Source organism: Corapipo altera, unplaced genomic scaffold (genome assembly GCF_003945725.1).
Source record: "Corapipo altera isolate COAL_440 unplaced genomic scaffold, ASM394572v1 61411, whole genome shotgun sequence".
Lineage (NCBI taxonomy): Eukaryota > Metazoa > Chordata > Aves > Passeriformes > Pipridae > Corapipo > Corapipo altera.
This window is the reverse complement of record NW_020884875.1, coordinates 7334536-7361461: the sequence shown is the minus strand read 5'-3', so window position 1 is coordinate 7361461 and position 26926 is coordinate 7334536. Positions and strand designations below refer to the sequence as shown.

Here is a 26926-nt window from a genome sequence, read left to right as displayed (position 1 = left end):
TCTCTTTGTGATTGCTGTCTTGAATAGTCACAATCTGGCTAGCACACCTATAGGATTTATAAGCTCTGCAATATCAAGCAGAAGCTCAAGTTTCTGTTTTGTTTGTTTGTTTGTTTTTTTGTTTGTTTTAAGGAAAAGTATGTTTTAATAATTCAATCTTTATTTCTCTCCACTTGAAATGCTGGTGAGAGGAAAGAGGGAGTTGAAGAGAATGATGTGGGTGCTAACTGAACTGACAAGATCAGATAAAAGCATTCCACCATTTTTGTAAAAGAAGTAATTTGAAAAAGAGGGCATTTTACTGTGCAAACAGTTGCCTGTGAGATCCTTCACATTTGTCTCTGGAGGGCAGTACTCCTCTTATGCAAGTGATTAATTTGACAAATGGGAAAGAATTTTTAGCCAACGAATTTCATATTTTCAGAGCATAACTAAACCTGATATATTTTACAGGCTTCAGGCAAGTATTGCAATTCAAATAATGTTCGCTTGTAGTTCAAATATGAGCTGTACAGTCCAAACTTCAGTGAAGACAGCAGAAAAACCTCCTAGTGGTTTTAGCTGGAGACTATCAAACCAATATGACCTAAGGTCAGAAAATAAAGCCATTAATATCACCAGGGTATTTTCAGCAAGTATGGGATGAATGAGTAACAAATGACAATTTTAAAATATAACACTTTAAACCCTTTTTTAGATCTCAAGTTAATATCCTTCAGTAAAGACCTTTACTTTGGAGAATTACCTATGAGAAATTCATGACTAGGCTTCACGAATGAAGATTTAGGAAGGCTCTATCCACATTTGTTGCAAGCATGCTGATGCCTAATGAGGTCAATACGAGATAGACATATCCAATTGCAAAAGGCACAGCAGAAAGACTCCTTAAGTTGTATATTCTGCAAGACATGGTTCTTTCTGTGTTGTCTTTTCTCCTTGAGAGTGATCCTGCATGTGTTCTCAAAGGCATCAGCAGCGTTATAGATGGTGTGTCTCCAGGCCTTCCGATTGGAGGCCAGAGTAGACCAGTTATGATGATCAATATGGCCAAGGCTGAGATGTTGTTTCAGGGAGTCCTTGTATCTTTTCTTCGGGGCTCCTCTCTTGCGGTAGCCGGTGGCAAGTTCACCATAAAGCAAGATCTTAGGGAGGTGGTGGTCCTTCATCCTGGAGACATGCCCTGCCCAGCGCGACTGTGTTCTCAGCAACATGACCTCAATACTTGTGACTGCTGCTTGTTCTAGAACAGATGTATTGGTCACAAAATCTGAGCAGTGGATGTTTAGGATTGTACAGAGGCAGCGTTGATGGAAGAGTTCTAGAAGATGCAGGTGTTGGCGGTAGATGACCCATGATTCAGATCCATATAAGAGAGTAGACAGCACTATGGCTCTGTAAGCACAGATTTTGGTACTTTTCTTCAAGTGTTTATTATGCCATACTCTTTTATGGAGTTTTCCAAAAGCACTATATGCCTTTGCTAACCTGTTGTCTATCTCTCTGTCAATCTCACCATCCGAGGAGATGAGGCTGCCTAGGTAATTAAACTGCTGGACTGATTTGAGCTCTGATTGGCCAATGGTGACATGGGGATGATGGAAGACTTCCTGAGGTGCAGGTTGATAGAAAACTTCTGTCTTCTTTAAGCTGACTTCCAGCCCAAAGAGCTCAGCAGCAACTGTAAAGCAGGATGTTAAATGCTGCAGAGCTGCTTCTGTTTGGGCAACAAGGGCAGCGTCATCAGCATAAAGCAGCTCCCGGACAAGGTGGCTTAAGGTCTTGGTGTGGGCCTTCAGTCACCTTAGGTTGAAAAGGCTTCCATCAGTATGATATCGAATGTAGATACCATCCTGATCATTGAGGTCTGCCATGGCCCTTTGGGAGCATCATGCTTGAAAAGGACTGTAAATAGGGTTGGAGCGAGAACACAGCCTTGTTTCACACCATTCTTAATTAAAAAGGGCTCAGAAAGTGCATTGCCATATCTGACTTGGCCGTGCTGATCCTCATGGAGTGAAAGGATCATTTTGTTGGGGGGACAACCTAAATGTTCCAAAATCTACCACAGACCTTTTCTGCTCACAGTATCGAAAGCCTTGGTGAGGTTGACAAAGATTACATAGAGACCTTTGTTCTGTTCCCTACACTTCTCTTGCAGTTGTCTGAGAACAAATACCATGTCTGTGGTACTCCTGTTGGCTCTGAAACCACACTGACTTTCAGGTAGAATTCCTTCTGCTACAGTGGGTATTAGTCTGTTCAAGAGTATTCTTGCCAGGATTTTGCCAGCAATGGAGAGCAGAGTAATACCACGGTAGTTTGAGCAGTCTGATTTAATTCCTTTCTTCTTATACAAAGTGATGATGACTGCATCATGAAGGTCTGATGGTAGTTCACCTAGTTCCCAACAGCACACCACAAACTCATGAAATTTAGCATGGAGTGCAAGGCCCCCATGTTTCCAGGCTTCGAGTGGAATTTCATCAACCCCAGTTGCCTTGTCAATTTTCACCTGGTGTATGGCCTTGAGGATTTCTTCTAAAGTGAGGGCAGTATCCAATTCATACTTTACTGGTTGTTGTGCGATGGACTGAATTGCTGAGTCTTGGACTACACGGTTGGTACTGAAAAGATTCTGAAAGTGTTCAGACCATTGATTCAGAATGCAGGTTTTATCTGTCAGAAGCGTTTGACCATCAGTGCTGAGTAGAGGACTTTGTACCTGGTATGTAGGCCCGTATGCTGTTTCCAAGGCCTCATAGAAACCTCTGTGATCACCTGTATCTGTGCATAATTGAATTTTTTCAGCTAGATCGATCCACCACTATGAACCAACTAACAGTTACTGAATTCCCTGTGTTTTGAAGAAGGAAATAAATGCTTTTATTCATTCTCCTTACAGTTGTTGAATCTACTACTTTATTTAGAAATAGAAATAAAATAATAATAAAATATACTTTTTCGGAGGGCTTGATTGTAATTAGCTGTGACGTATTGATGCGAACCTTTCCATTCTTTTGCCTTCTTGTTACCTAGGAACAGTCAGCCAAAATAGCTGTATTGCTCTTCCTGCAAAATGACTATTTAAAAGGTTATTTTAATAGTATTTTTACTTTTATATCTTTCTTGATAATGTTGGAGAAAATTTTTAGAGCTGACTGAGAACTTGAAGAAATCAAGGTCTTGTAAAGGGAAAAATTTCTAATCAAACAAGAGTTGTTTCAAGGTTAACCCTACAAAAAATGTTGATTCAGTTGAATTAGTGGAATACCTAGTAGACTTTTTTTTTGTATCCTTAACTGAACTTAAATAGGAGAAATAGGAGATGTGAGGGATTGCTCAGTAACCCTAACTCTTATTAGACATTATGGAACTAATGAAGACAGTAAGGCTTCATATATAACTTGAGTCATATAAAGGACCCAAAGACTTATACTGCCTAGTTCTAAATAAACAGCTTATCAATTTTTATTCAAAAGTTTAATCTTTACCAGTTTAAATTTGAATTTTCTAGGAACTTTATCAAGATATTGATTAAAACTTTAAATCATGCAGAACCCACCTGCCTAAGAGTTTGATTAAATGCTCCAACTCTTTTTATTGTTGTTGTTTGTTTGGATTTTTAAATTTTTTTTTCCCTAGTGTTTGTTATTTCAGCATGATTTTATGCTTTTTCACTGAGAATTGAGTGAAACTAGGTTGAAATACATTGTTTTTTCTAACTCCTAGACTTTCTTGTTTGTAGAAGTGAGCGTAAAATCAAGAGGATTTCATGCTGTGCAATAATGTCTGGTAGGAATAAAATGCTCATAAACTCATGAAACCCGAAGTCACCATGTTTCATACAAGGGTACACTTGAAAAAATATCCTGGATGCCACCCATGGTCCTCTGCTTGAAGTGAACAGATCAATATTTTAACTGACAGAATGGAAAAGAATGGAGAAGTTGTTCAAAATGGGCTAGATGTTCATGGTAGATGTGTGGCTGTATTATTTGGGAATTACTTTGGAAACAAAGTTTCAGTGAACATAGAACCACCCCCTATTGCTACAAAAAAGAAGAAACTCCACAGAGCTTGTCTCGGGATTTAAGCTTCCTTTAATTTGATGCTGTTGTACAGTGAAAAAAAGGAGGTAGTGAGAAGAGCACTAACTGTGCTAAATCCCTCCTTTCTTACTCTTTTCCAACCAGGAATGTAATAACAGTTGCTGTTGTTTCCTATTCCAACTGCAAATCAAGGCAGTCATGTAAATATTTTTAAGATTTGCTGCCTTTCACACTCAGTAATTACATAGTGCTAGCAAGAATCTAGCTTGTGATTTTTATTGTGCTTCTGAAATAGACTATTTTTGCTTGTTGCTCCAAGTGGAGGTTGCACAAAATTGTGAACTTAGTGGCTGCAAAATGCCTTTCATCTCAATCAGCTCAGCTTTTCATCAATAGAGCTCTGCATCAGCCTAGCGGTGTTGAAATTCAGCTTTTAGCTGTATCTGTCCATGTAGCTGCAGTACCAAACACATGGTTCTTGCATATTGACATATTTTAAACTACCTGGGTAAAAGGAGAAGGTTGGCCTTGTATATCAGGATATTTCTCTTCTTTGTAGCTGGGTTGTGATGAATGTATTCCACAGGACTGAGCTCAGCCCTTTGCAGAGCAAGAATACAATCTATACATAAACTTTATGATTTTGCAACTAAACTTTGATAAGTTCAGAAAAACATCCTTCTAGTATACATAATCTCTGTAAGAAATAGAAATTGTGTGGTCACAACAAACTGTTAGCTTTGGGTTTGTAATCAAATTTTGAAAGCCATGTATTGTTTAGTAGTTTGTGTTGTAGTAAACACTTAAATGGATAGAGTTTCCATTTTACTTTATACTATAAATTAACTTTGTATATATATCACCTATTCTAAGGAGATCTTTGAATCAGTTGTGACTGAACATAGGGAAAGTTAGAGCACTCAAAAATGTCATCTGTAGGGTAATGAAGTAAGCACTTTCCCTTTCCTTATCTACAGATCTAGATTATATAGCTAATCAGATTCCAACATTGGTTCTTTTTCAAAACTGGAAAGCATTATTCCTCACTACAAAACTGTGTCAAAAATAAATCCCCATGGAGCTACCTGCAGAAATATCTTCTGCAAACTGGAAAAACAGCCTTCCTAATAGGTGATAAGCATCAAACCTGCATAATTATACAGTTCTAGATCAATCCCCTTTTTATCATATTAATAGTAATTTTAGTAAAATTAGATTATGCAGTCATTCAGTTACAAAAGACATTCAAGAAAAAAAGTCTATTGGCTGTTAATTTCCTTCTGTAATAGGATTTCAAAATACATATTAAAACAGATAGAGTGCTCTTGCTGTAACTGCCCCTTGTTTGCCATGGTAAAGAAGTTCATGTAATGTCGATACATTCTACAAGTAGATTATTTGAGACCAATAAGGGTATATTCTTGTAATATTTTCTTTTTCTATGATTTGAAGTCCTATATCTAACAACATAGTCTATATTTATTTAGTTCTCGTACTGATTTTTTCCTCGTTAATAATTCATGCTTTCAGTTGATTTATGGAATGATGATCTGCTGAATTCTTTTCTCATTGCTAGCAGCAGAAATGTGTTTCTACCTCATGAGTTCAGATGTGATACAAAAATTTATATGAACAGCTAGTGACTGTTCAGTGTATCTGAAATTCAACCTTATTGAACTTAAAAGACCCCAGTGAAATGCACAATAGTACTGTTTCTTAAGTGCCACTGTGTTGAATTACAGCAGGACTAATATCAATGCTGTAGTCAGTAATGAATACTACTGAAAAAAATTACAGTTATCTAATGTGTATGTTTTCCCATTGTTTCTTTTGTTGTAGAGACAATGCAAGTTAATTTCTCTTCCTTTACCACTGTTTGCAAAGTCTGTAAACTATTAAAAAAGTATTTTCTCTGACATGAAGTGGGTGGACATTGTTGGTTTCCTAATAAAAAGCTGTGCATTTTCCTTTCTAATCCAGTTATACTTGTTATCTCCTTAATATACTGACTGTCAATGCTATGTTTTTATCTCAGTTTTGAATGTTTTCTGTTGCACTTAGAAAACATACTTGCCTTATATTCTGACCAAAAATAAGACAGTGGTTTGGAAGGATTGCACGTCATTATTACTACAGGAAATAAAGACAAAAAAATAAGGGGGTCACCATCATTTATTGTGTATCAGAATTACCTATCTTCAGTCGATTATTATCATATGTGTCTGTTGAGAGCTGCAGTGCCATTCTGAAGGAGTAAGAGATCAGTAGTTTATATAGTACACTGTGAACACTACCACCATCAGCTGAAGAGAGCCTTGAAAATATCATCAAAACCTTTGTAAATAAAGCTACAAAAGCAAAGAGAATTGTTATTTTTGAGCTCTATTCTTTCTATTATTCTAAGTACTTCTTGAAAGCAAGGACATGTTTTTAAAAAGAGATTTGAAAGGTTAAGAATTCTAGCTAAATTAAGATGGCATTCTCTTGTGAGGTAATATGTTACATTTAATTTTATGTTCCTCTCTGCATTTTGGTGTCACGTACACAGAAAGCTCTGATACTGCAAGCTAGTAGGTGAGTATGGCTGGAACAGTAGTTCGTGCATTCGAGCCTCAACTCACTAGGGAGTTTCTAATCTCCTGTGAGGAGGCTCATTTTTTCTTGGAAAATGGAAAGAAATGTATTTTTCTAGATCATTTTCAGTTACAAGTCTCAAATGTAGAATGTTCTATTGCTATTGAGTCTTCAGCATACTTAGTACTTTTGAGGATTCTGTGTGAAATAAGCTAAGCAAGTAAGAAAAAAATGTGTCTTGACTTCATATAGGAAATATTGACAAAAAGGTATCATGTGTTATTCTAGGTTTTTGGTTTTGTTTGGGGTTTTTTTTGTTTGTTTGGGGTTTTTTGGGGTTTTTTGTGTGTGTTTTTTGTGGTTTTTGTGGTTTTTTGATTTTTAGATAAAGCTTCAAGGTCTCATTGATATTATATTTTGCAGGGAAGGGCAAATATTTTGTGTAAATGTTCTGACAATGACTTAGCAAACTTGTGTAGTAAAAACCTGGTTATGTACATGTTGTTTTAAAAATTTAAATACAAGGATTGGTAGGTGACTGAAATTAGAATCAGGTATTTAACTGTAGCTGAACTTCTGCCTTCATACACTGCCATTTCTTGGGCCCTGTGGTTAAGTCTCCTTTTGTGTAGAACACAGTAGCAACCTTCTATTTGTATTTTTTGGATTACATAGTTGAAAAACACTATGTAAGTGCAAAACTGCATTACTCTTAACAACATAACACTATTACTAAGTGTAAAATAGGTATTCAAATGGAATACATCAATGCTACTCCTAAAAAAGAGAAAACTTTTATAGAAGTCTCACTGGCATGAAGGTAAAATAAGGTTTCTGCACAAGAAAAAAATACATACACACAATATCTCCCCAAAAGAAAGATAAAAAACCACCCAAACAACAACAAGAAAAAACCCAAATCAAAATTGTCCAAAAAGGATTAATGTAGTTTCTTAGAATAATTCTAATGTAGTACTTTCTTTTCTACTTGTACAAGTATTGGCAGTGTAATGCAAATAAGTATGTGTATCTGCTGCAATTTCTGTGTTTCTCAGAGCTAATATTTTTTTAATTTTAAAATGCTAATATACTTTGACTATCTGTCAAATTGAACTTGGTGTCTAAAACATTAGGTGTACTCTGAAAATATAAGATTGAATGGGGAATATCAAAAGTGTCCTTATAAGTTCAAATACACAAGATGAGATAAGACTGATCCAAAGGGCAATGCCAGAGTCAATCCAAAGGGCATCCATGAGGCTGCTGTTTTTCATTTGTGGAAAGTCATGATGGTTAAGGGAAGTCCCTGACAGCTGGGAAAAGGTTGATGCTACATTCAGCCTTAAGAAAGGCAAAGAGAAAAATAAAAGTACTAGAAACTTACCAATCTCACATGATTTGGTCCAAGCACATCTCTAAATATATTTCTGGATATGCAAAAGACAGGAAAATACTCAGGACTATGCTACATTCAGATTTACCAAGGGCAAGTATTTTGGGGTTAACCTAATTGTATTCCTTTATGAAAAGAGTGTTTGGAATAGAGAACAGTGGGTGTAGCACATTGTCATGGTTTGAGATCCCCAAAATCCAATTCCCTAGTCTAAGCCCCCTCCCACATCTCAACCTAGTGTAAGATGTGTTTTTCAGACAATCACACGAGACTCAGAATGAGAGGAAAGGGAATATATTACAATGACTGTACAAATAAATACTGCAATACATTATATACAACCTTAGCTATCTCTACCATGACATACGTATTTACAATGGATCAAATCTCTTCTCCCTTCCAAATGAAAGTCCAGGAGGGAAGAAGGACAGATCCCTTCTTCAGAGCAGCAATGTCTCTAAGGCAGCAGGTCTCTCTGTGTCTTCTATGCAGCAGTTGGAGCTGGATCTCTGCCAGCACACACGAGGGAGGTCTCCAAGCCCCTCGCGGTCCCTCGACACAGGCAAAGGGGTCTTCCTTGGGCTACGTTCACCCCAGACAAAGGTTGTTCCACCACGGTCATACCACAAAGCACAGGGGGTCTTCGTGACAGTCTGGTATCTTCAGGGGACTCCAGCTCCTCGCAGAGCTTCTGTGCTCTGCCTCAAGATGGCTGCGAGCTTCTTTGTAGCTTGCAGCAAGGGAGGGCCCTAAGGTCAACCTCCTACACGCCATCCTGGCTGAGCTCTCAGGACAACCGAGCTTCTTAACTCCTTTACTCCATTTAGGACTTCTAATCAGTAAGAGTCCACCCCCTCCATTTTGGAGGGATCTCAAAGAAAGTTTAGGGGAGTTTTGCAGTTCTTATCCCCAAGCTTCCTCTCTGTACAACTTAGTTTTGTTCTTTGCTGCAGTTCTTTCTCTCTCAGGCTTGCAGAAGTTCTGTCTGCTTTGCTGCATGTTTATTTGCTGCTGTCTTATCTTTTGGCTCTGTGTCGCCACTTTTCTCCGGTCCGTGTTGGTTGCTGCTACTCCGGTATCTCTTGTTACTGCTTACAGTGGAAAAACATCTCCCAGCTTAACTACAGACACTTAGCCCAGTCTAACACTGTTCCAAGTCTCTGCAGTCCCCCCAGCCAGGGGCCAGGGGGCAGAGCCCCCCCAGGGGGGCTCTTGCCTCTCTGCTCATGGCTTCACAACATGGCTACCTTCTTCTACACCAAACTACAACTAACTTTCTCTTCCGCTTGCTTGTGATATGTTTATATTTCGCAGAAGCGTTCATTGGCTAAAACTTCAAAACTTCCAGGATCACCCTCCTGGGGTTTTACCACTTTCTTAGCTTCAGGGGGAAAACCGGGTTCAAATCACTGCAACACTCCGCCCCCTCGCTTTTGCGAAATGTCAACATATCACAACAATTGAAAAATTCTAATCAGCATGCAATCTTCAATAAACTAGAATATAATCAAAATCTCTCTACTACATATTAATATAGCATTATCACACACTTATCTCTACTCTTAGTATTTAACTTACATTACTATAGCCTTACTTTCTACAATGGTACAGTCTGTGTTTTGTCTGGAAAACTCTTTCTGCTATAACAAGCATCATGACTTCTATCTCTTTTTATCTCGATGGTTCGAAACTATCCTCTGCTACCAAAAATGTCAAGTCTCTGTAGCCCCTCCAGCCGGGGGCCGGGGGAGATGTTGAAATGTAGAGATGTTGAAATAATCCCCCCAAACATTCTCATTTGGAAATGAGAAATGTGAACTGGATGAACAGACTGAAGTGGGACTGAAGTGTAGAGAACAGTCTCTTAGAATCTAGCTGGCAGGTGGCAATGAGTACATCACCGTAAAGAGTTGCTACTTGAGCCCATGTTGAAGCACAGAGTTCAGCACCCAGACAAGACAACCTGAAGCACTGGCACAAGCTAGCAAGTGACTGACTGAGTCGCAACCGTGCTGGAAAGAACCTGGGAGCTTTGGTGGACTGTAGCGTGGATAACAGCTAACACTACACTCTTCATCAAAAATAAAACAAACTATGTGGCAAAGTGACTGTAGGTAGTGAATGAAGGGGAATGCTGGGAGCCCAGAGGAGGCTACCCAGATGGCTGAGGTCTCAAGCACATGATCAGTGATGAGCGCTTAAGGGGGTTGGGCTTGCTGAGTCTGGTGTGGAGGAGGTAAGAGAAAATCTGAAGGCATCCTGCAGCTGGGAAGATTAGTTGCAAAAGACAACAAATTTAAGTCCTTGACAGTGGTGTCATGCTGTTTAAGGAGGGGCAAGGGTGCCTGACTGGGAGGTTCAAATGTTCACATCAGGAAAATTCTCCTTAATAGGAGTATGATGAAGTACCATAGTAGGTTATCCACAGAGGCTGGTGAAATTCTGTTATTGGAGGATTTTGTGATTCAGAGAAAGATGTGGCTGTCTTTACAGAGAGGGTGGTCAGACATTGGAATGGGCTGCCCAGGAAAGTAGTGGATTCTCCATCCCTGGAGATTTTTAAAAAGAGACTGGATGTAGCACTTAGTAACCGCCATGGTCTAGTAACCACAGTGGTGGTGGATCAAGGGTTGGACTTGATCTCGAAGGTCCCTTCCAACCCAGCTGATTCTATGATTCTATGATCTAGTATTGATGATAGCCCCATTTTGAGCTTGAAGTTAGGCTGGACAACCTTATGAAGGCCCTTTCAAAAGGCTCTTCTGTGACTCTGTGAAATTACGGAGAGATTGGTCACAGAAATTTTGTCTAATTTTAAGAGTAGAGAGAACTAACAATTTTAAAATACAGTCCCTTTGCAATATCCCAGTGGAAGTTTATGAGGATAGAAAGGCTGACTTTAAGATGGAGAATGAAAAAAGTGGATCAACACACAAATGAGTTCACAGAGATGTGCTTTTGCATTAGTAAGAAATTAAGAAAAGAAGAAGAAGAAATCAAGTTCTAAGAGAAATTTATGAGGTTTAAAATGATTGCAGATCAGTGATGGAAAGGGAAAAGGGATGACGAGCAATTTTATGATTGAGGAAGTAGAAGTTGTGCATGAAGCTAATTAGAACAGTCTAATGAGTAGATGAACATTGCAACAAAATGTATGGTTTTGTAAAGGTACTGTAAGAGAGATACTTTTACTGTGTTTTCTTGCTTAGTTCTGGTACTCTGGCAAACAGAATAGAAGGATGGTACAAATACATATTAGTAGTTTTCAAATGAGCACTTCCTTGTATCTTTTCCATATTTTATCAGTAGGGTAGATATTAGAATTTTGCCAGGAACAAGAAGTGTTAGATTTTAGAATATTACCACACACAACAAATGTCTATTCTACTTTAAAAAAAAATAATAATAAAAAAGAAACTTGATACATTGTTATTTTCTTTCATTGTGAATTATAAATTGTAAATGAGCACAAAAGAATTTGCAATATGAAACTAATTTTAAAACTCTTAGGATGAAGTTCCTGTTCTGTAAATTTTAACTTTAAATGATCTTTTCCCCGTGGCAGTTACAAAGTCCCGAAGATAGTGGAATATAATTGAAAAGCTTCTCTGTAGCAGTAGGCTCAGCATAGCTACAATTAGACCTTCTTCGCCTTGATTTACAGCCAGTCTTACTCCTTGCAGGAAGGGAGCTTACTCATTGGTGAAGATGGCAGACCAGGGAAAGGTTTCAAGCTGGGAAACAGACGATTTCTGAACCTGATGTGGCAAAGATTGGAAGCACTTTATAGGGAATAAAGGGCGTTGGGTGGAGGAGTTTAGGAAGTAAGAACCCATTTTTAACCCACCTCAAAGTTCTCGGTGAACTGAGGCGTGTGTAACTTTGCTACCTGCCGTCGCTTGGCAGTGAGAGTCCCCCTGGAGGGAGTCCTGTCCGGCCACCAGCCACGGCCTCGGGAGGTGAGGGGCGCGCCTCGGGAGAGGCGGGATGAGCAGTGGCAGGGAGAGACCCTCTGCGCTCACGTCTGGTTGCGTTCCCACCCCCGAACCGTGCCGGCACCCGGGTTGTGCCCTGCCCGCCTTCTGCACACCCCAGAGAGCCCTGTGCCCCGTCCGCGACCCGATGCCAGCTCTGCTCTCCCCCGCGCTGGCTCCAGCCTGGCTTTAAATATTTCGAGCGGGAAGCCAGCCCCTCTCCTGCACCTCCTCCTCCTCCTTCTCCCCCTCCTCTTCCTCCTCCTCCTCCACCCCTCTGCCCATTCTCCCCGCCTCCCCTCCCGAGCGGCCGTCAAGACCCGGCGGCGCGGCGGCCCCAGCCGCTCCCACACCCGGGCGAGGGGTGGCGCGGCAGGAGCTGTCCAACTTTTCAGCACAGTTTCCCCGGAGCTTCCCACAGGGAAGGCGGTGGCCGCCGCCCCTGCCCGCCTAGCGCGGCAGCCGGCAGCATGGAGGCAGAGCACGGCAGCGGCTTGTCCGCGATGCCCAGCGGCAGCGGCAGCGACGGCAGCAGCGACGGCGGCGGGGGCAGAGGGAGTCTCAAAGCCCCCAAGCATCTGTGGCGGCACGACCAGCACTACCCGCCGCAGCTGCGGCAGCACCAGTTCCTCCAGCACCAGCAGCAGCACCCCGGGCAGCCGCCGCCGCCGACCGCATCGCGGGGCCGCTGCCTGGCGGGGGCTCGCGTCAGGCACCGCGGCTACTCCGATACGGAGCGATACCTCTACTGCCAAGCCATGGACCGCGCCTCCTACGCCATGGAGACCGGCCACCGGCCCGGCTTGAAGAAATCGCGGATGTCCTGGCCCTCCTCCTTCCAGGGACTCAGACGGTAGGAGCGGGCTTGGCCCAGCGCTCCGGCCGCGGGTGTGGGGGCGCGGCGGAGGGGCCGCTCTCGCGCCCGCCACGGCTGCTCCGGGCCGCGGGGAGGCGAGGTGTGGGTACAGTGGGATCGCCGAGGTGTGGGTACAGTGGAATCGCCGAGGTGTGGGTACAGTGGAATCGCCGAGGTGTGGGTACAGTGGGATCGCCGAGGTGTGGGTACAGTGGGATCGCCCGTCCGACCGGCCTCGCTCCCTGCGGCGGGAAGGAGAAGGAAGGGGGACCTCGCAGTTGCGGAGGTTCCGAAAGGGAGGTGGGGTCGGGATGGGCAGCCGTGCCGGGAAACCCGGGCTGGGACGCTGCGGGCACCCCCCGGGCAGGGCTCGCCTGGAGCGGGCGTGACCGGGGCACGGGCGGCGCCGTGTCGTCCCATACACGCCTGTCTGTGCGTGGAAAAGCGGTCGCAAAACACGTGGGTGGGAGCGGGACGGCGTCTTTGCCAGCACGGGGCCGTGAGCGGGCCGGGGAGCGCGGTCCCGCTTCCCACTGCCGCCCAGCTTCGCTCCGCTGCCTCCCCGCCTGCCCCTCCTCGCTGGAGCTGCCCGAGCTCTCCGGGAACCCTCAGTGCTGGTACTGAGTGGGAAGGACGCCTATTAGTGTGATGTTCGCACAAAGTTAAAATAATGAGAGCTCAGGGAGCTGTGAGACAGTGTGGCAAATCCAGGGTTAGGGTCCTGTTAGTTTGAATGGGTTTAGTTGAGAAAATAGGCTAATGGTTTCTTAGCCAGAGGGAGGAGTCCGTCATCTACTAGTCTATTGTTCCCCGCTAAATGAGCTGTGGATTTATTTTTCAGGGTGTAGCTCACCAATGGCTATTTTGCCCTTGATGGCTATCACAGGCATCTGTTTTAAAATAAAATTCTCTGTCAAAATCAGCAGGATGTCGTATCTGAATGATCAATTTATTATTCAGTCTTCATTTTAGTAGCTGTAACCAATTCCTTTTAGTGGAGAGCCACACGCTTGCACTTGAATTTTAAGCAATCAGTGTGAATAAAGGATTTATGGAGAGAATGGTGGGCAGAGGGGTAAGACTTAATACTGAGTTACTCTGTAGGTTTTTGATTTCCTAGATATTTAGATTTTTATAGTGTGATATGCTTGATGAATAAATAATAGAATCCTTTCTAAATGAAGATTGCTTTGTGTGTTTCTGTGGTACACACTGCATTCTTTATTATGGAGCCTTGGCCATAAATCTGAACAAGACACGCTTGAATATTCGCTGGCACTGTTAGATCTGTCTCTACCAAATGTTGACTTCATTCCCACTTCAGATATAATTACGAAATAAAGAGAGGTTTCGCAATTGTAAATTAGAATTGTATTTTCAAATCAGTAGTCTTTAAAATATGTCTTTTAATATCTTTGGTTTTCATGCAGCCATTCTGTTGATATACCTTTGTATCACTTGTGTGAACTCATGCTTGTCTGAAGTTAATGACGTTAAATTTTTCACTATGTAAGATTTGAAAACAGAAATCATATGCTTCAAAAATGAACAAATGTTCAATTTAAAGCTTTTTTTCAATACATTCCTCTTTCCTTTATATGAAAATCCCTCTAGGTCTCTAGGGCTTTTGACCTTTAAGACTGAATGCATTTCTGTTTTTTAAATGCAAAGGATTTAATTTTTATAAATTATAATGGTTTGTTTGATTATATACAACATTATTCCATAAGTGACGAGATGCTAACTCCAGGTGGGAAGGCAGAGTACACATACTGGTTTTTTTTGTTAATATTTTAGGGCCATTTTAAATTTTAAATTACAATTCATATGGTGCCTATCTAAGTAAGAAATAAAAATTCAGTATGAACATAGTTTGGTTTTTTAAACTTCTATTATTTTTATAAGTGCAAAAATATTTTGACAAGACATGCTGCTATAAAATTAAGAGAGGTCAATGGATTTTATTTTATTTCTATGGGATTGGTAAATATGTCTCAGATTTGCCTACTTTTTAGAAGTAGTAAAACAAAGCAGAGTAAAATAGCCCAACATAATTCACCATTCCATGAGTTTCTTAGAATAAAATCTCATGATGAAATGAAACAACCAGCTATAGTGTGGAAACACAAAGCACACTGTAACAAATCGCTTTACAAATATGTCCAAGAAATATCAGGAAAGGCTTGTCTTTCCAGAACTTTAATTTCAACTTTTTAGTCAACTGCTGGTTTGTTTGGGATTTTTGCATAAAAAGAAAAGCAAAATATCTTCTTAGTATTCTTCTAAAAGTGATGACTTTGGCAAAAAACCCCAATATTTTTGTGAAAGGCCTCTGTCCTTTTAAGTATTTCAGTTCCCCTTTTCATATTAAGATTTCTTCATATTTCTCCCTTATTTAACCTCTTTCCAAAAAACCATTTCTGAATGGATTCCCATGGATTTATCATGGTGTAGGTGACAAGCTTGTCTTTCAGAAGACCTCAAATTGCTCTGAATATTGTGTATAGAACTGTATAGAACTGGGCAAAATTATGTATAGAAGTATAGAAAACACATCCAGTGTTAGGGATAGTATTAAACATTAACGTCTCAAATGCGCAAAAATTATATCTATGATATTGTTTCTGCAGAATTTTTATTGTTTCACTCTAATAATTCTGAAAACATCAATGAAAACTATAATAGAACACTCAAGAAGCCAAATATACAGCTTTTAAGTATTTTCTATTTTAAGTTTGGTAGAGAACTTAAAACTATGTGAGTTATATTTTTCAAAAGAAATAAGAAGAAATTACACATGTTAAACTTTAATTTAGAACTGACTAGTACAACTTTATTATTCAAACTGAAGAGACAACATTTAAAAGGAAAAATCAATTAACAAAGATTCTAAACAGAGCTACTTGAAAAACACAATGTGCTTGTAGTCTGTGATATTAAGTATTATTTATAATCTTTATAATGCTTTCTCTTTGTGATCATCAGTAACTTTGTACACAACTTATTTAGTATAGTACTATATTTTCTTCAAGGAATACAGTGTTCTTTCATTATACAGAAGACTGTATCAGAATCATTGACCAATGTATGCTTCTTAAAAGTCAAGATTATTCCTGTATTTTCAAATAAGAAGGTAAGTGCTTTGAATTCATAGACATAAGAGCTATACAAAAGCCAGAGGAGTCAAGAAGATAGCTGGCACTATCTGTGATCGGCTTTTTTTGCCAGTTGTTTACTGTGTGGTCTTGTCCAAGTCAGTTAATCTCTCTCTGATGATGTTTTCTAATGTGTAAAATAAAACCAGAAATGGAGTAATTACAGGTTCATGTTAAAGATCATAGAATAAAAGGTACTATGTAATAATTAATAGTAGTAGTGGAATTGGGAAATACAACTCAAATAATTTTGCATTCAATAGTGCAAAACATTCAGTGTAATAAATGAACTTGTTCTGCTTATCTGCAAAAATTTCAGGCACCTCTATGTGCTTTGCACATTATTAGCATTATTGCATGGTCTATATACACAATTTAGTTGTTTAAAAAAATCCCAGCATTTTTAAAGGCCATTAGTCATATGTCAATTAAATCATCCTACCGTATCGTCTTTCTGTGTTCTATTTTTCACTACTGAAATTTCAGACTGGAAAAACAGAGAACAAACAGCACCAGTCCTAATACCAATAGCTGAGGAATTTCCCAGGATGTTGTATCCTTAAAATAAACCCTAATCTCTTAGAATGTTGACTTCTTTTTATCAGGTTTCCCAGACCATTATTATTTTACAATAGGTCTTCTGTAAATTTTATCTCAAGTGATGTATCAATGTAGGCTTCTTCACAAAACCAACTTTTCATCTATACTTACACACAAACCACTGCACAACAGTGAAGAAAAATTGGTCTTTTACAATCCAGGAATCCTTGTTCTTGTTCCCTATTGCTGTCTTTTTAAAAAACTACTTTGATAAGTGACCACTAAAATTAGTTGCTGTCAAAAAAAATCTACTTGCTCTCTTTCCATTTCTTCTATGGGATTATGTCTAACCAGGTAGCATCCATTACTGCATTGCTTACAAATGGAGATTTGTGTGATTATTTTTCTTGAAGTGTCAATCTTGCCTTTATACCATTCAGTAATCTTTAATAAACCAAAATAATATTCAAAATTGAATGTAGCATAATGTTTCAATTGTCCAGAGGCTTTTATTCTCTACTAGGAGCAGAAATGAGTTTTGTGTGTTAGTGTCTTGACTTTCTCAAGTCTGGAATATTTGTATGCCACAGTAATTGTTTATATAGATAAACCCTCAGGATTTGTTTCTATGTATAGAGCCCCTGAAAAAATAATGGAATCCTTGTAAATCTTGGCAAATGTCTGTTTTGTTCTCTAATAAAATGCATACATCTTTCCATCTTAAACCTCACTTCTTCTTCCTGCTTGGTTTGGAAAGCTGTTCTTTGTCCATTATGCCCTATCTAATTCCACACAAATTAAGGGAAAGGAAGAAGAATGTTTTCCAACTTACAGGCCCATAGATAATGCTCTCGGAATTTAGTAGCAGTGTCTAACTTAGAATTTTTTGTTTACTTGGCAGTGTATTATTTTTTTGTTTACTACTGAGTAGTACTGGCACCCAAGATGTTAAGATAATTGGCATATGCTCTCTCTCCCTCAAAGATACAAATTAATTTTAAAGTTAGTAAACATTATTCAATTAATGTTCTTTGTGAATTGTCCATAAAGATAAATTAAATAAGAAACATATGTTGTAACATGTTTTAAATAAGTGACTGTAAGGATATTCTTTTTGTGTTGTGAGAGACTTACATTTTTTGATTGTTACAGTTGTATGATCTGAAAAATAGGAATAACACTATTTTCATTCTTCTAAAATTCACATAATCACATATATTTTAATATGAATATTGCTGAGAATGAATGGTTCAAATTTCTTAATTTAGTGAGTATAGATCTGGTAATTTAGCAGGACAGTCTCTTCATAATCAAACAGAGAATAATCAGGATTTAAACACTTTTTCTTTGGCATAGCCATATGAAGTTTTACCTTAAAATTATTAACAAAACTGTTTAATGTATTCCTATTTTTAAAAGAGATTTTAATATAGCAATGTTATTTGAGTATTAGTAGAGTTGTCTGTTGAGCACACGGGCTCTTCGTGTCAGCTTAGTGGCTCTCATCTGATGCTCTAAACATGTGGAGACACCAGGTGTGCAACTGAGGAGTAATTTATATGTAAATTCTGTGTAAAACAGCAAGTTCCTTAAAAATTAATCTTAAACGGAATTAAATAATTTAACTACATGGTACACTTCGCTTAGAGAAGACTTTGGAGCTAGCAGGAAAACCTTTGAGATTATGTTGATGTGTTAAACCTATAAATGTGATAGGAAGCTGGGAACGTATAGGAAATCAAGGCAATACTCTGACCACTAAATAGTTTGCCTAGGTGGACAAGTTCCAAGATTGAATTTTTTGGTACTGGAAGGCAAGAATTTAATGAAGAAAATGTGTTAGACAAACACCACTCCATGTGATTAGATAGGATGATTTGAATCATCCCAGTAGGTTGGTACTTGCCAACATGAAGAATGTCAATGTTCTTCTGCCAGTTTAGTCAGTATGAGGTATTTGACAGATCTAGAAAAGATGAGTGTTGCTACAAAGTTTATTCTCATGAACAAGAATACAGTTTATTTCTTAGAACAAGAGTACGTTTTTGGTAATGGAGTGAATCATCACCATGTCACAATCAAATCTAAAATTCTTCCAATAATCTAGAGAAACTACATTTGGTAATGCTTGTTTGGACTGCATACTTAAAGGTGATAATAACATTTGTGAACAGGAATGAAAATGTCTAGGTAAGATTTTAAATTCTGCTATTATTTATTTGGAATGCAGCAATCCTGTTACTTGCATCTCTTCCTTGACATTTTAAGGCCTTAATTATGTCTAGCAAGGGTTACAGTAGGGGACCAGTACCTGTCAGTTGTTAGTAGCTAGGACTTGCCCCACTGTTTTTCATTCCCCAGAATCTTTTTGGTTGTTTTTCTCCTGTCTCCTGTGTCTTCCAAATGACTTAATGTGTCCTGCTTTGAAGATGTCAGACTAACCCTTCAGCCTAAAACTGTGGCTGCTATTATGCATAAGTGCCTGGATACTTCCAGTTATTTTAAATAGGTCTGTATTACAGTGTTACACTACAGTATTTGCACCATAGTTTCTGGGTATCTTCAAGTACAGTAAAGAAAAATAGCTGCAGACTGATAATAAATAAGACAAGTCCACATGCTCAGTTAACTTAGTACATGCAAATAAATATGAAAGGGCTAAACAGAAAATAAAGACATATAGCACTATAGAATCATGGAATCATGGAATGATTTATGTTGGAAGGGGCCTCTGGAGGTCACCTGGTCTGAACTTTGCTCAAAGCAGATCTGTTAAGAACAGATTGCTCAGGGATGTGTTCCGTTCAGCCTTGAACATGTATGGGAACAGAGGTTTTACAGTCTCTCTGGACAAACTGTTGCAGCGTTTGACCACCTCATGGTAAAGCATTTTTCTAATATCTAATCAGAATTTGCTATGTTCTGACTTGTGTCATTTGCTTCATTTTGTGAAGTACTTTCTTTGTGCACTTCCAAGAGATGGGTTTTATCTTCTTTGTATCCTCTCCCTGATCAGGGAGGTAGCATAGTTCTCTGGGTGCAAGCTCACAAGTGTAGAGTAGCAATTCCACAGGTAAGTGTGGAGTAGCAATTCCACAGGTCTACTTTAAAGTCTAGTGGTGGAAGTGTTATTTTCCAGTGCTGTTTATTACCTACACAGTGTTCCTTATTTAATTTGCGTAGACTATCTCCTCACTCTCTTTCTCTTTGTGAGGGACCTGTAGTCTCTTTCAAATTTTGGGGAGAGAGTTCAGCTGTGAGAATAATCAGGGGGAATAAAAATGAGAAAATGAAACTCTGATTTCCTACCAAATAATTTGTTGAGGATTTTAGTATCTCTCAGAGATGTTCCCACTCTTGCTCATCCTACCTTGACCAAGTTGATCTAAGGCCATACAGCTCCAGACAGGAAAAATAAGCATCGTGGGAACAGTTTCCTCCAGGGCCATCCATCCATCCCTCTAATTCAAGAAATTAAAACACCTCGGAAAAAAACCTCATTCAAAAGTCCCTGGTCCAATACTTGAATCTATGCCTCTGACAGCTGAGCCTAACTTTCTGTTATTTCTACTATTCTAAGGTTTCAGTTTTTACACAATACAATGCCATGAATATAGGAGATTGCAAACTGGATTTTGAAACCCAATTATTATCTTTCTTTTTGCTGTTACCATTGTAACCTCTTCCAAAAGATATTTCCAAATTTGGCTTCCCTGAAAAATAGGTCCATTGCTTCTGGACTGTACAATGCAGAAAAACTGCTCATAAACTCATCTCAAACAGCAAAAGAAAGCTATAGAGGGGAAAAAAAGTGCAAAAATCTACCATCTTTGAGGATTTGAAAATCCTTAGGAAATTCAAAATAGGAAAGTAAATGTGTAAAATTAGTGCTTGGTCATATATGAGGGGGGTTAATCAAAACCACCACATTAAAAAATCTGTGAGTAAAGAGATATTTGGATGTGTATTTGAACACACACATATAATGACAACCAAAACACATTCGTCCATAGAGAAATCAGTCCAGCTGTTGAATAAAGTTAAGGAGGTTCAATTAATAATATAAGTTTATATTGAATACTGAGAGTAGAGTTTCAGAAGAATATAATGTACTGCAAAGCTGTGCTTGCAGGATCTGCAAGTTCATGAGGCAGATTAGACATTATAGTCTCTCTCTCTCTGTGTATATGTGTATACTCTTCTAGGATATGTTCTAACAGAGGGATGAAAATTTCCTGTCAGATTCTGAAACTGAGAAATCATTGGATGATCATCACTCAGCTATCACTACAGTTTATCACACTTATGTTTTAACGTGTGGTCATGTTCACTTGTTTACAGCAGATGATCATAAAAAGTCATGGGAGTCAGAGCAGATGCTATTCAAATAACCTTTCCTGTTTTGTAAAGGTAATTTCGTATTCATCTTTCTTTTGAATTATTAGCTTTAAACTCATCATTTTAAGTAACACTCTAAATTTCCTCTATTTTTTTACTTATTTTTTCTCTCCACTTAGGAAATGACATAGCACCAAGTATTTCAAGGGAAGAGTTGGATTCTCAAGAAACAGTGAAGTGACTTTTTGTAGAAGTTAAAAGAGATGCTACTAGTGAGAAAATGTGGCAGTATATGGAAGGAGGGTAAACATTCTCTTTAACACTTCTACTAGCTTTTATAATATCAAATAAAAAATATCATAAATTTAAGACTGTGATGTTTTTTGCAGATGCAGTTGTAGGTGCTCTCCTTCTCTCTCTCTCTCTCTCAAACACTTGTGATACCATTAAATAAAATATTAGTAATGTCCCATCTAATGATGGGATAATGATATAAAGGACTGCTGGATGTACGTATGTGCTATAGGAACTTGTGCTCATTTAATTTCCCTCAGTCCACTTATAAACCTTAGATTATCAGCAAATCCATTTCTCTATGCACCAATGTTCTAAGAATTCTTAGGAATAATCTGCGCTTGACTGTGAGAATAAAAACAGTCTACACTTAAGATAGGTATTTTGATATATCTACATAGTATAGGGTTTTCAATATGTGAGGAGAAGAGTGCCTCTGGGACATTACAGAAATCTCACCTAGAGATCTATCTTTTTTTATCAGTTAGCAAGGAATACTGTGTAGCATAAAGCCTAAATTACTCAGGCATTCACCTGTATTTCTGTTTTCTTTTGGTGTGATTTACAAAAATGTAAAAGAAATTGATAGTTTTTACCAATAGTAACACTTTGAGAACACTAAGAAAAAAAGAAAATGGAGGAGAGAGATAGAAATTGCTTTGAGGAAACAGAGCCCACCACTAAATCTTCACTAAAATTGTCTCACCATATTTTGGCCACTGCTCTGGCTTCCATCAATCTATCTCCACAGTGATTTGTTGACTTTCCTTAGGAACTAAATAAATTTACAGTCATGCTTATTGACTGCAACTAGCAGTTACAAACAGTAACAGGAAGGGTGTTCAGCTGGAAAATGTAAATTTTTCTAGTATAGCCAACACAGCAGTTTAGGTGTATGGCACGAGTTTGTTCTGAGCAAACTAGTTTTCCTCCCAGCTCATACCGTCAGAAACTCTACATCTTCAGGAAAATACAAAGAAGCTGGTTTCCCATGTTGGTCTTCTGAAGACTACCAGATTTCCTTAAATTAAGGAGGATTTAATATTAACAGTTATTTTTTTCTTTGGAAATGTTCTGCAATATCTCAAAGTTACTTTATGTTAAAGGCATAGCAGACCTTTTATGTATATGGATTTTAAAACTGGATGGTGAAAATATCTTCTATTTGTTGGCTTAGAATCATAAAGCTGGGAGAGATTTTGCAGCTAGAACAGAACCCATAGCAGAATCAGCTACAGCTGTGGCAGATCTTTTACTTATTTTTTCTCTTTTTATATCATATTTTTAGAGTCTTAATCTGGTTGTTTCTGTCTTCTACACTCTTTCCATTTCTGATCCGTACCTTTCATTACATAACATGCCAAAAACTATTCAAAACCTTCAGCTAAGGACATGCCAGAAGTGGATAGAGCAGAGGCATAGCTTAAGTGTTCTGAAAAGTATGTCTCTGTATATTTATCCTAGTTTGATGATTGATCTTTTTTTCCCAACAGCATGGCAATGGTCTATCATAATTGCCTTCTGTACAGTAACCTGAAATGCTTTTCAACAGAACTGCTGCCTAATCTTGTAGTTTTCCCCACTTGTATGTTGCTGCAAATCCTGTAATGATACACAGACATCAAGCACTTCTTTGAGCTCATGAAGCATGAAAATGGCTATAATTAAAACAACTTTATTTTTATAATGTAACATGTAGTATTGAGTCTGTAGGAAAACCTGTTAGATTGTTAAAATTTTTGATGCAACATGTAGTGTTCTATAAACAGCTAGATGAAAAGCTTGTGACTTGATAGTCCCATTGAAATAACAGGCAAACATTGATACCATAGTGGTAGAAGTGTCAGTATAGTGTAAAGTGTGGGGTAGTATAAAAATAAAATGGAGGGTTGTTTTTTTATTTTTAGTGAGAAATGCATATGAAAAGAAAACAAAGTAAGGAAGTAACATAAAGTGTCTCTTTTCCTGGGGTGAAATATGCAGCAAATAATTAAATTATTCGTTGTGAAATTCTTATGTGTATTAAACAATGAAGCAGTAAAGCATAATCTACATGAATGGAAACAACTGACTAATCCTTACCTGGATCACACTCAGAAGCAAAATTACATTAGCAAACTTTCTACTCTAAAAGTTTGCTATACCCTTGTCCAGAGTGTACATTAAATTTTTTTAGATCCATTAACGTTTAATGACCATAAATGTGGTTGAAAAATTAATGAATGGACCCAGAAAAAAATAACATTATCAAATACGGCAAATATTTTTTATATTGTTTTAGAAAACCTTGATGCCCAAAAAGCAATTTACAGTATTTGATTCTACCTCTATTTAAAGAACCCCTCTTTTATTAATTTTATAGCTGCACTTAGTAAGGATAAGGAAACTTGAAGTGTAATTTGAAACACAGGTCAGAGGAAAAAAATTGGTTTGAGCAGACAGTAACAAAACTTAAAGAACAAGGAAATTAAACTGGTACAGAAACCTAGAGAAATGAGAAGACTAAAACACACTCAAATGATTTCTGTCTTCAAACCACATGATATTAAATATTTTTATTGGTGCATAAGTTGGATATTAGCTGAGAAATTCACATAAGTACATGTTGATTATACATCACAGAACTTAACCACTGAAATTCTTGCTTTAGATACATTTAGATACATTTGGTTTAAGGTTATGCATTATTACCATGTACCAGATAGTGAAAGGAAAATGTTTCTGCTTCCATGTCTTCCTCCTCTTTCAAGAGCTATGTTTAATAAAATTTGCCTTTTTAGACTTTTCAACAGGGAGGTGATAAGACCAAGAGTTCCCAGAGCTTTTCTGTCTTTACAAGCTTGTGTATTAGGAAAATGCTTCTTCTGTTAGAACTAAAAAGACTTCTGGGTTAATACGAGCCCTAACATTGCAAATTCAACTTTATGACTTGTTTGCACTTCTTATCAAAAGAAAGAATCAAGAGAGTTATGAAATATACAATTCAAATGGTCCTAACATTTTTTAGCTCTATAGTTTTATTCAGTTAATAAAGAGAATGCTTTTTCAAGATCCTGCTTTGTGACAGCAGGGATTATGGTCATTAGCAATGTGATATGATGGACCGAACATATGTTTGAAATGCAGAATATCAAATTTCCCGCCATTCTTGATACAGTTCAAATGTACTGAAGTGTGAGTTTTTAAGTTTTCCACATTCTTGATTCTCCAGTTGCACCCTTATTTGTAGTTCATAAAAAAGATTGTTACAATCTTTTAGATGGAAAATATTTCCACCACTTTAAATTAAAATAATTACTGAAAATTGATAATGAATCTCAATATGAACTTCCTCAGGTTCCCAAGAGTTGAATGTATTATGAACTTAGTGATTATTTAAAACCATGTGGAATTGCTCACTTGCCAAAAACAAGCTTAAAGTGAATGGCAACCTCTAGGGTAGAGCACCCTTCTGCAGTAGCATATTCAGCAGAAAAAGAAATGAAGATGCCAAGACATCCCGTGCTTTGTGTTGGTTTCCTAAGTGCAAAGAGTTCAGTAGAACAGGTGTAAATTCCTCGGTGTCTGGTCCCCACATTTATATCTCTTGGCTGTAAGGAAGGTTATGCCCAGTTGTATCCACTCTTACCACACATGTGAAAATGCCATAAGAATATAAAATATATATTTGATTATGTATTCCTCAGCATGAAGAAAGGATGTTTAAACACAGCCTAAGGCACTGTTGCTGTTTGGTTTTCAAAGTTCTTACCACAATATACAAGTAAAAGTGCATCTCTTGAGCAGAACTTAAACAAACACAGCTGATGGATGTTGAATAGTTTCTAAGTGTTGAATTCCACTTTCTTATCTATTATTCTAGGTAATAATGATGATTAACCAATTATGTATTAAGCATATACCATTTTCCTTGCTTCTAAGACATTGCTTTCTTCTAAGACTTACATAGCTATTTTGTTTATGACACAGATCATATTAATATTAAGGATGTTAGCAGAGAAAAAAGAATGTGTTACTTTCAAAATGCTTAATTTCACTTGTGATCATATCATCATATACTTAGTATCTCTTTTTTGTAATTTATATATTATTAAATTTGATTCTCTCTAAGTTTAATTTTATGTTACGTAATTTAAGAAAATAATTTCATATTTATAATGCTGTTTTAAATTTTAAAAAATATTTTCTGAAAACTGCTTTCTCAGTAATTCCTAAAATCCACATTAATAAAATCCAGTGATTAAGTTATTTTGGTATATTTTAAAGGAACATATCAAAACCAGAGAATTTATAGTGCTGTGTTTTTATTATATAATTTTTTATGTTGGAAAAAGCCCTTAAGATCCTTTAATCCAACTCCTTATAGGACTTGTGCTCAGACCCTTCTCCAGTTCCATTACCCTTCTCTGGGCTCGTTCCAGCACCTCAATGTCTCTCTTGTACTGAGGGGCCCAGAACTGGACACACTTGGCCCTGTTGTACCTCGTACAACTGGCCTCAGCCCATCAATCCAGTCCATCCAGATCCCTCTGCAGAGCCTTCCTGCCCTCCAGCAGGTCAACACACCCGCCCAGTTTGGTGTCACCTGCAAGCTGACTGCAAGCAGACTTGACCCTCTTGTCCAGATCATCAATAAAGACATTAAACTGGACTGCACCTGATACTGAGCCCCTAGGAACACCACTGGTGACCAGCTGCCAGATAGATGTAACTCCATTCACCGCCACTCTCTGGGCCAAACCATCCAGACAGTTTTTAACCCAGTGAACAGTGCACCTGTCCAAGCGATAAACAACTGGTTTCTCTAGGAAAATGGTGCGGCAAATGGTGTTAAAGGCTTTACTAAAGGCAAGGCTGATGACATCCACAGCCTCACTCACTAAAGGGGTCACCTTGTCATAAAAGGAGATCAGGTTTGTCGAACGTGACTTGCCTTTCCTAAACTCATGCTGGCTCGTCCCAGTCCTCTTGGTAGTCCTGGGCATGCCATATGATGGCACTCAAGATGATCTGGTCTGTGACCTTTCCTGCACCAAGATCAGTCTGCCAGGCCTGTAGTTCTCTGGAACCTCCTTCTGACCTGTCCTTTAGAGGGACATCACATTTGTCAGCCTTCAGTCAACTGGGACCTACCTGGTTGACCGGGATGGCTGGTAAATGATGTAAAGTGGCTTGGTGAGCACCTTTGCCAGCTCCCTTGGTACCCCTGGGTGGATTCCATCTGGCCCCATAGACATGTGTGTATTTAAGTGGTCTAGTCGATGGCTGAACGTTCCTTCTTGGATTATGGGGGCTTCATTCTGCTCCCCATCCTTGTCTTCCTACTCAGAGGGCTGGAAGAACCCAAGAACAATTGGTGTTACTAGTAAAGACTGAGGTAAAGAAGGTATTAAGTGCCTCAGCCTTTTTCTCATCCGTTGTCATTATGTTTCCCTCTGCATCCACTAAAGGATGATGATTCTCCTTGGCCTTCCTCTTGTTGCTGATGCATTTACAGAAACAATTTTTTTTTTTTGTCTTTTACACCAGTAGCCAGATTAAGTGCTAGCTGGGATTTGACCCTTCTAATTTTTTCCCTGTATTACCTCACAATATCATTGTAGTCCTTTAGAGTTGCCTGCCCCTTCTCCCAAAGGTGATAAGCTCTATTTTTTACTCCCAGAGTTCCAGCCAAAGGAATCAGGATAGACTGTGTTTGATAAAATATATTTATCCTACATAAATAAAGATTTAATTATATTAATATAATCTTA

The 26926-nt window shown here is 38.5% G+C and overlaps 1 protein-coding gene across 1 annotated transcript in view; it reads left to right on the top strand.

Moving 5' to 3' along the window:
* The first annotated feature begins 12451 nt into the window (after positions 1-12451).
* LOC113943298 (cAMP-specific 3',5'-cyclic phosphodiesterase 4D) overlaps positions 12452-26926 on the top strand; it is a 387554-nt gene continuing 373079 nt past the window's right edge. The window contains exon 1 of the mRNA XM_027634899.1: positions 12452-12843. Coding sequence (XP_027490700.1) covers positions 12461-12843 — 383 coding nt within the window. The 5' untranslated portion in view covers positions 12452-12460. The remainder of the gene's footprint in view (positions 12844-26926) is intronic.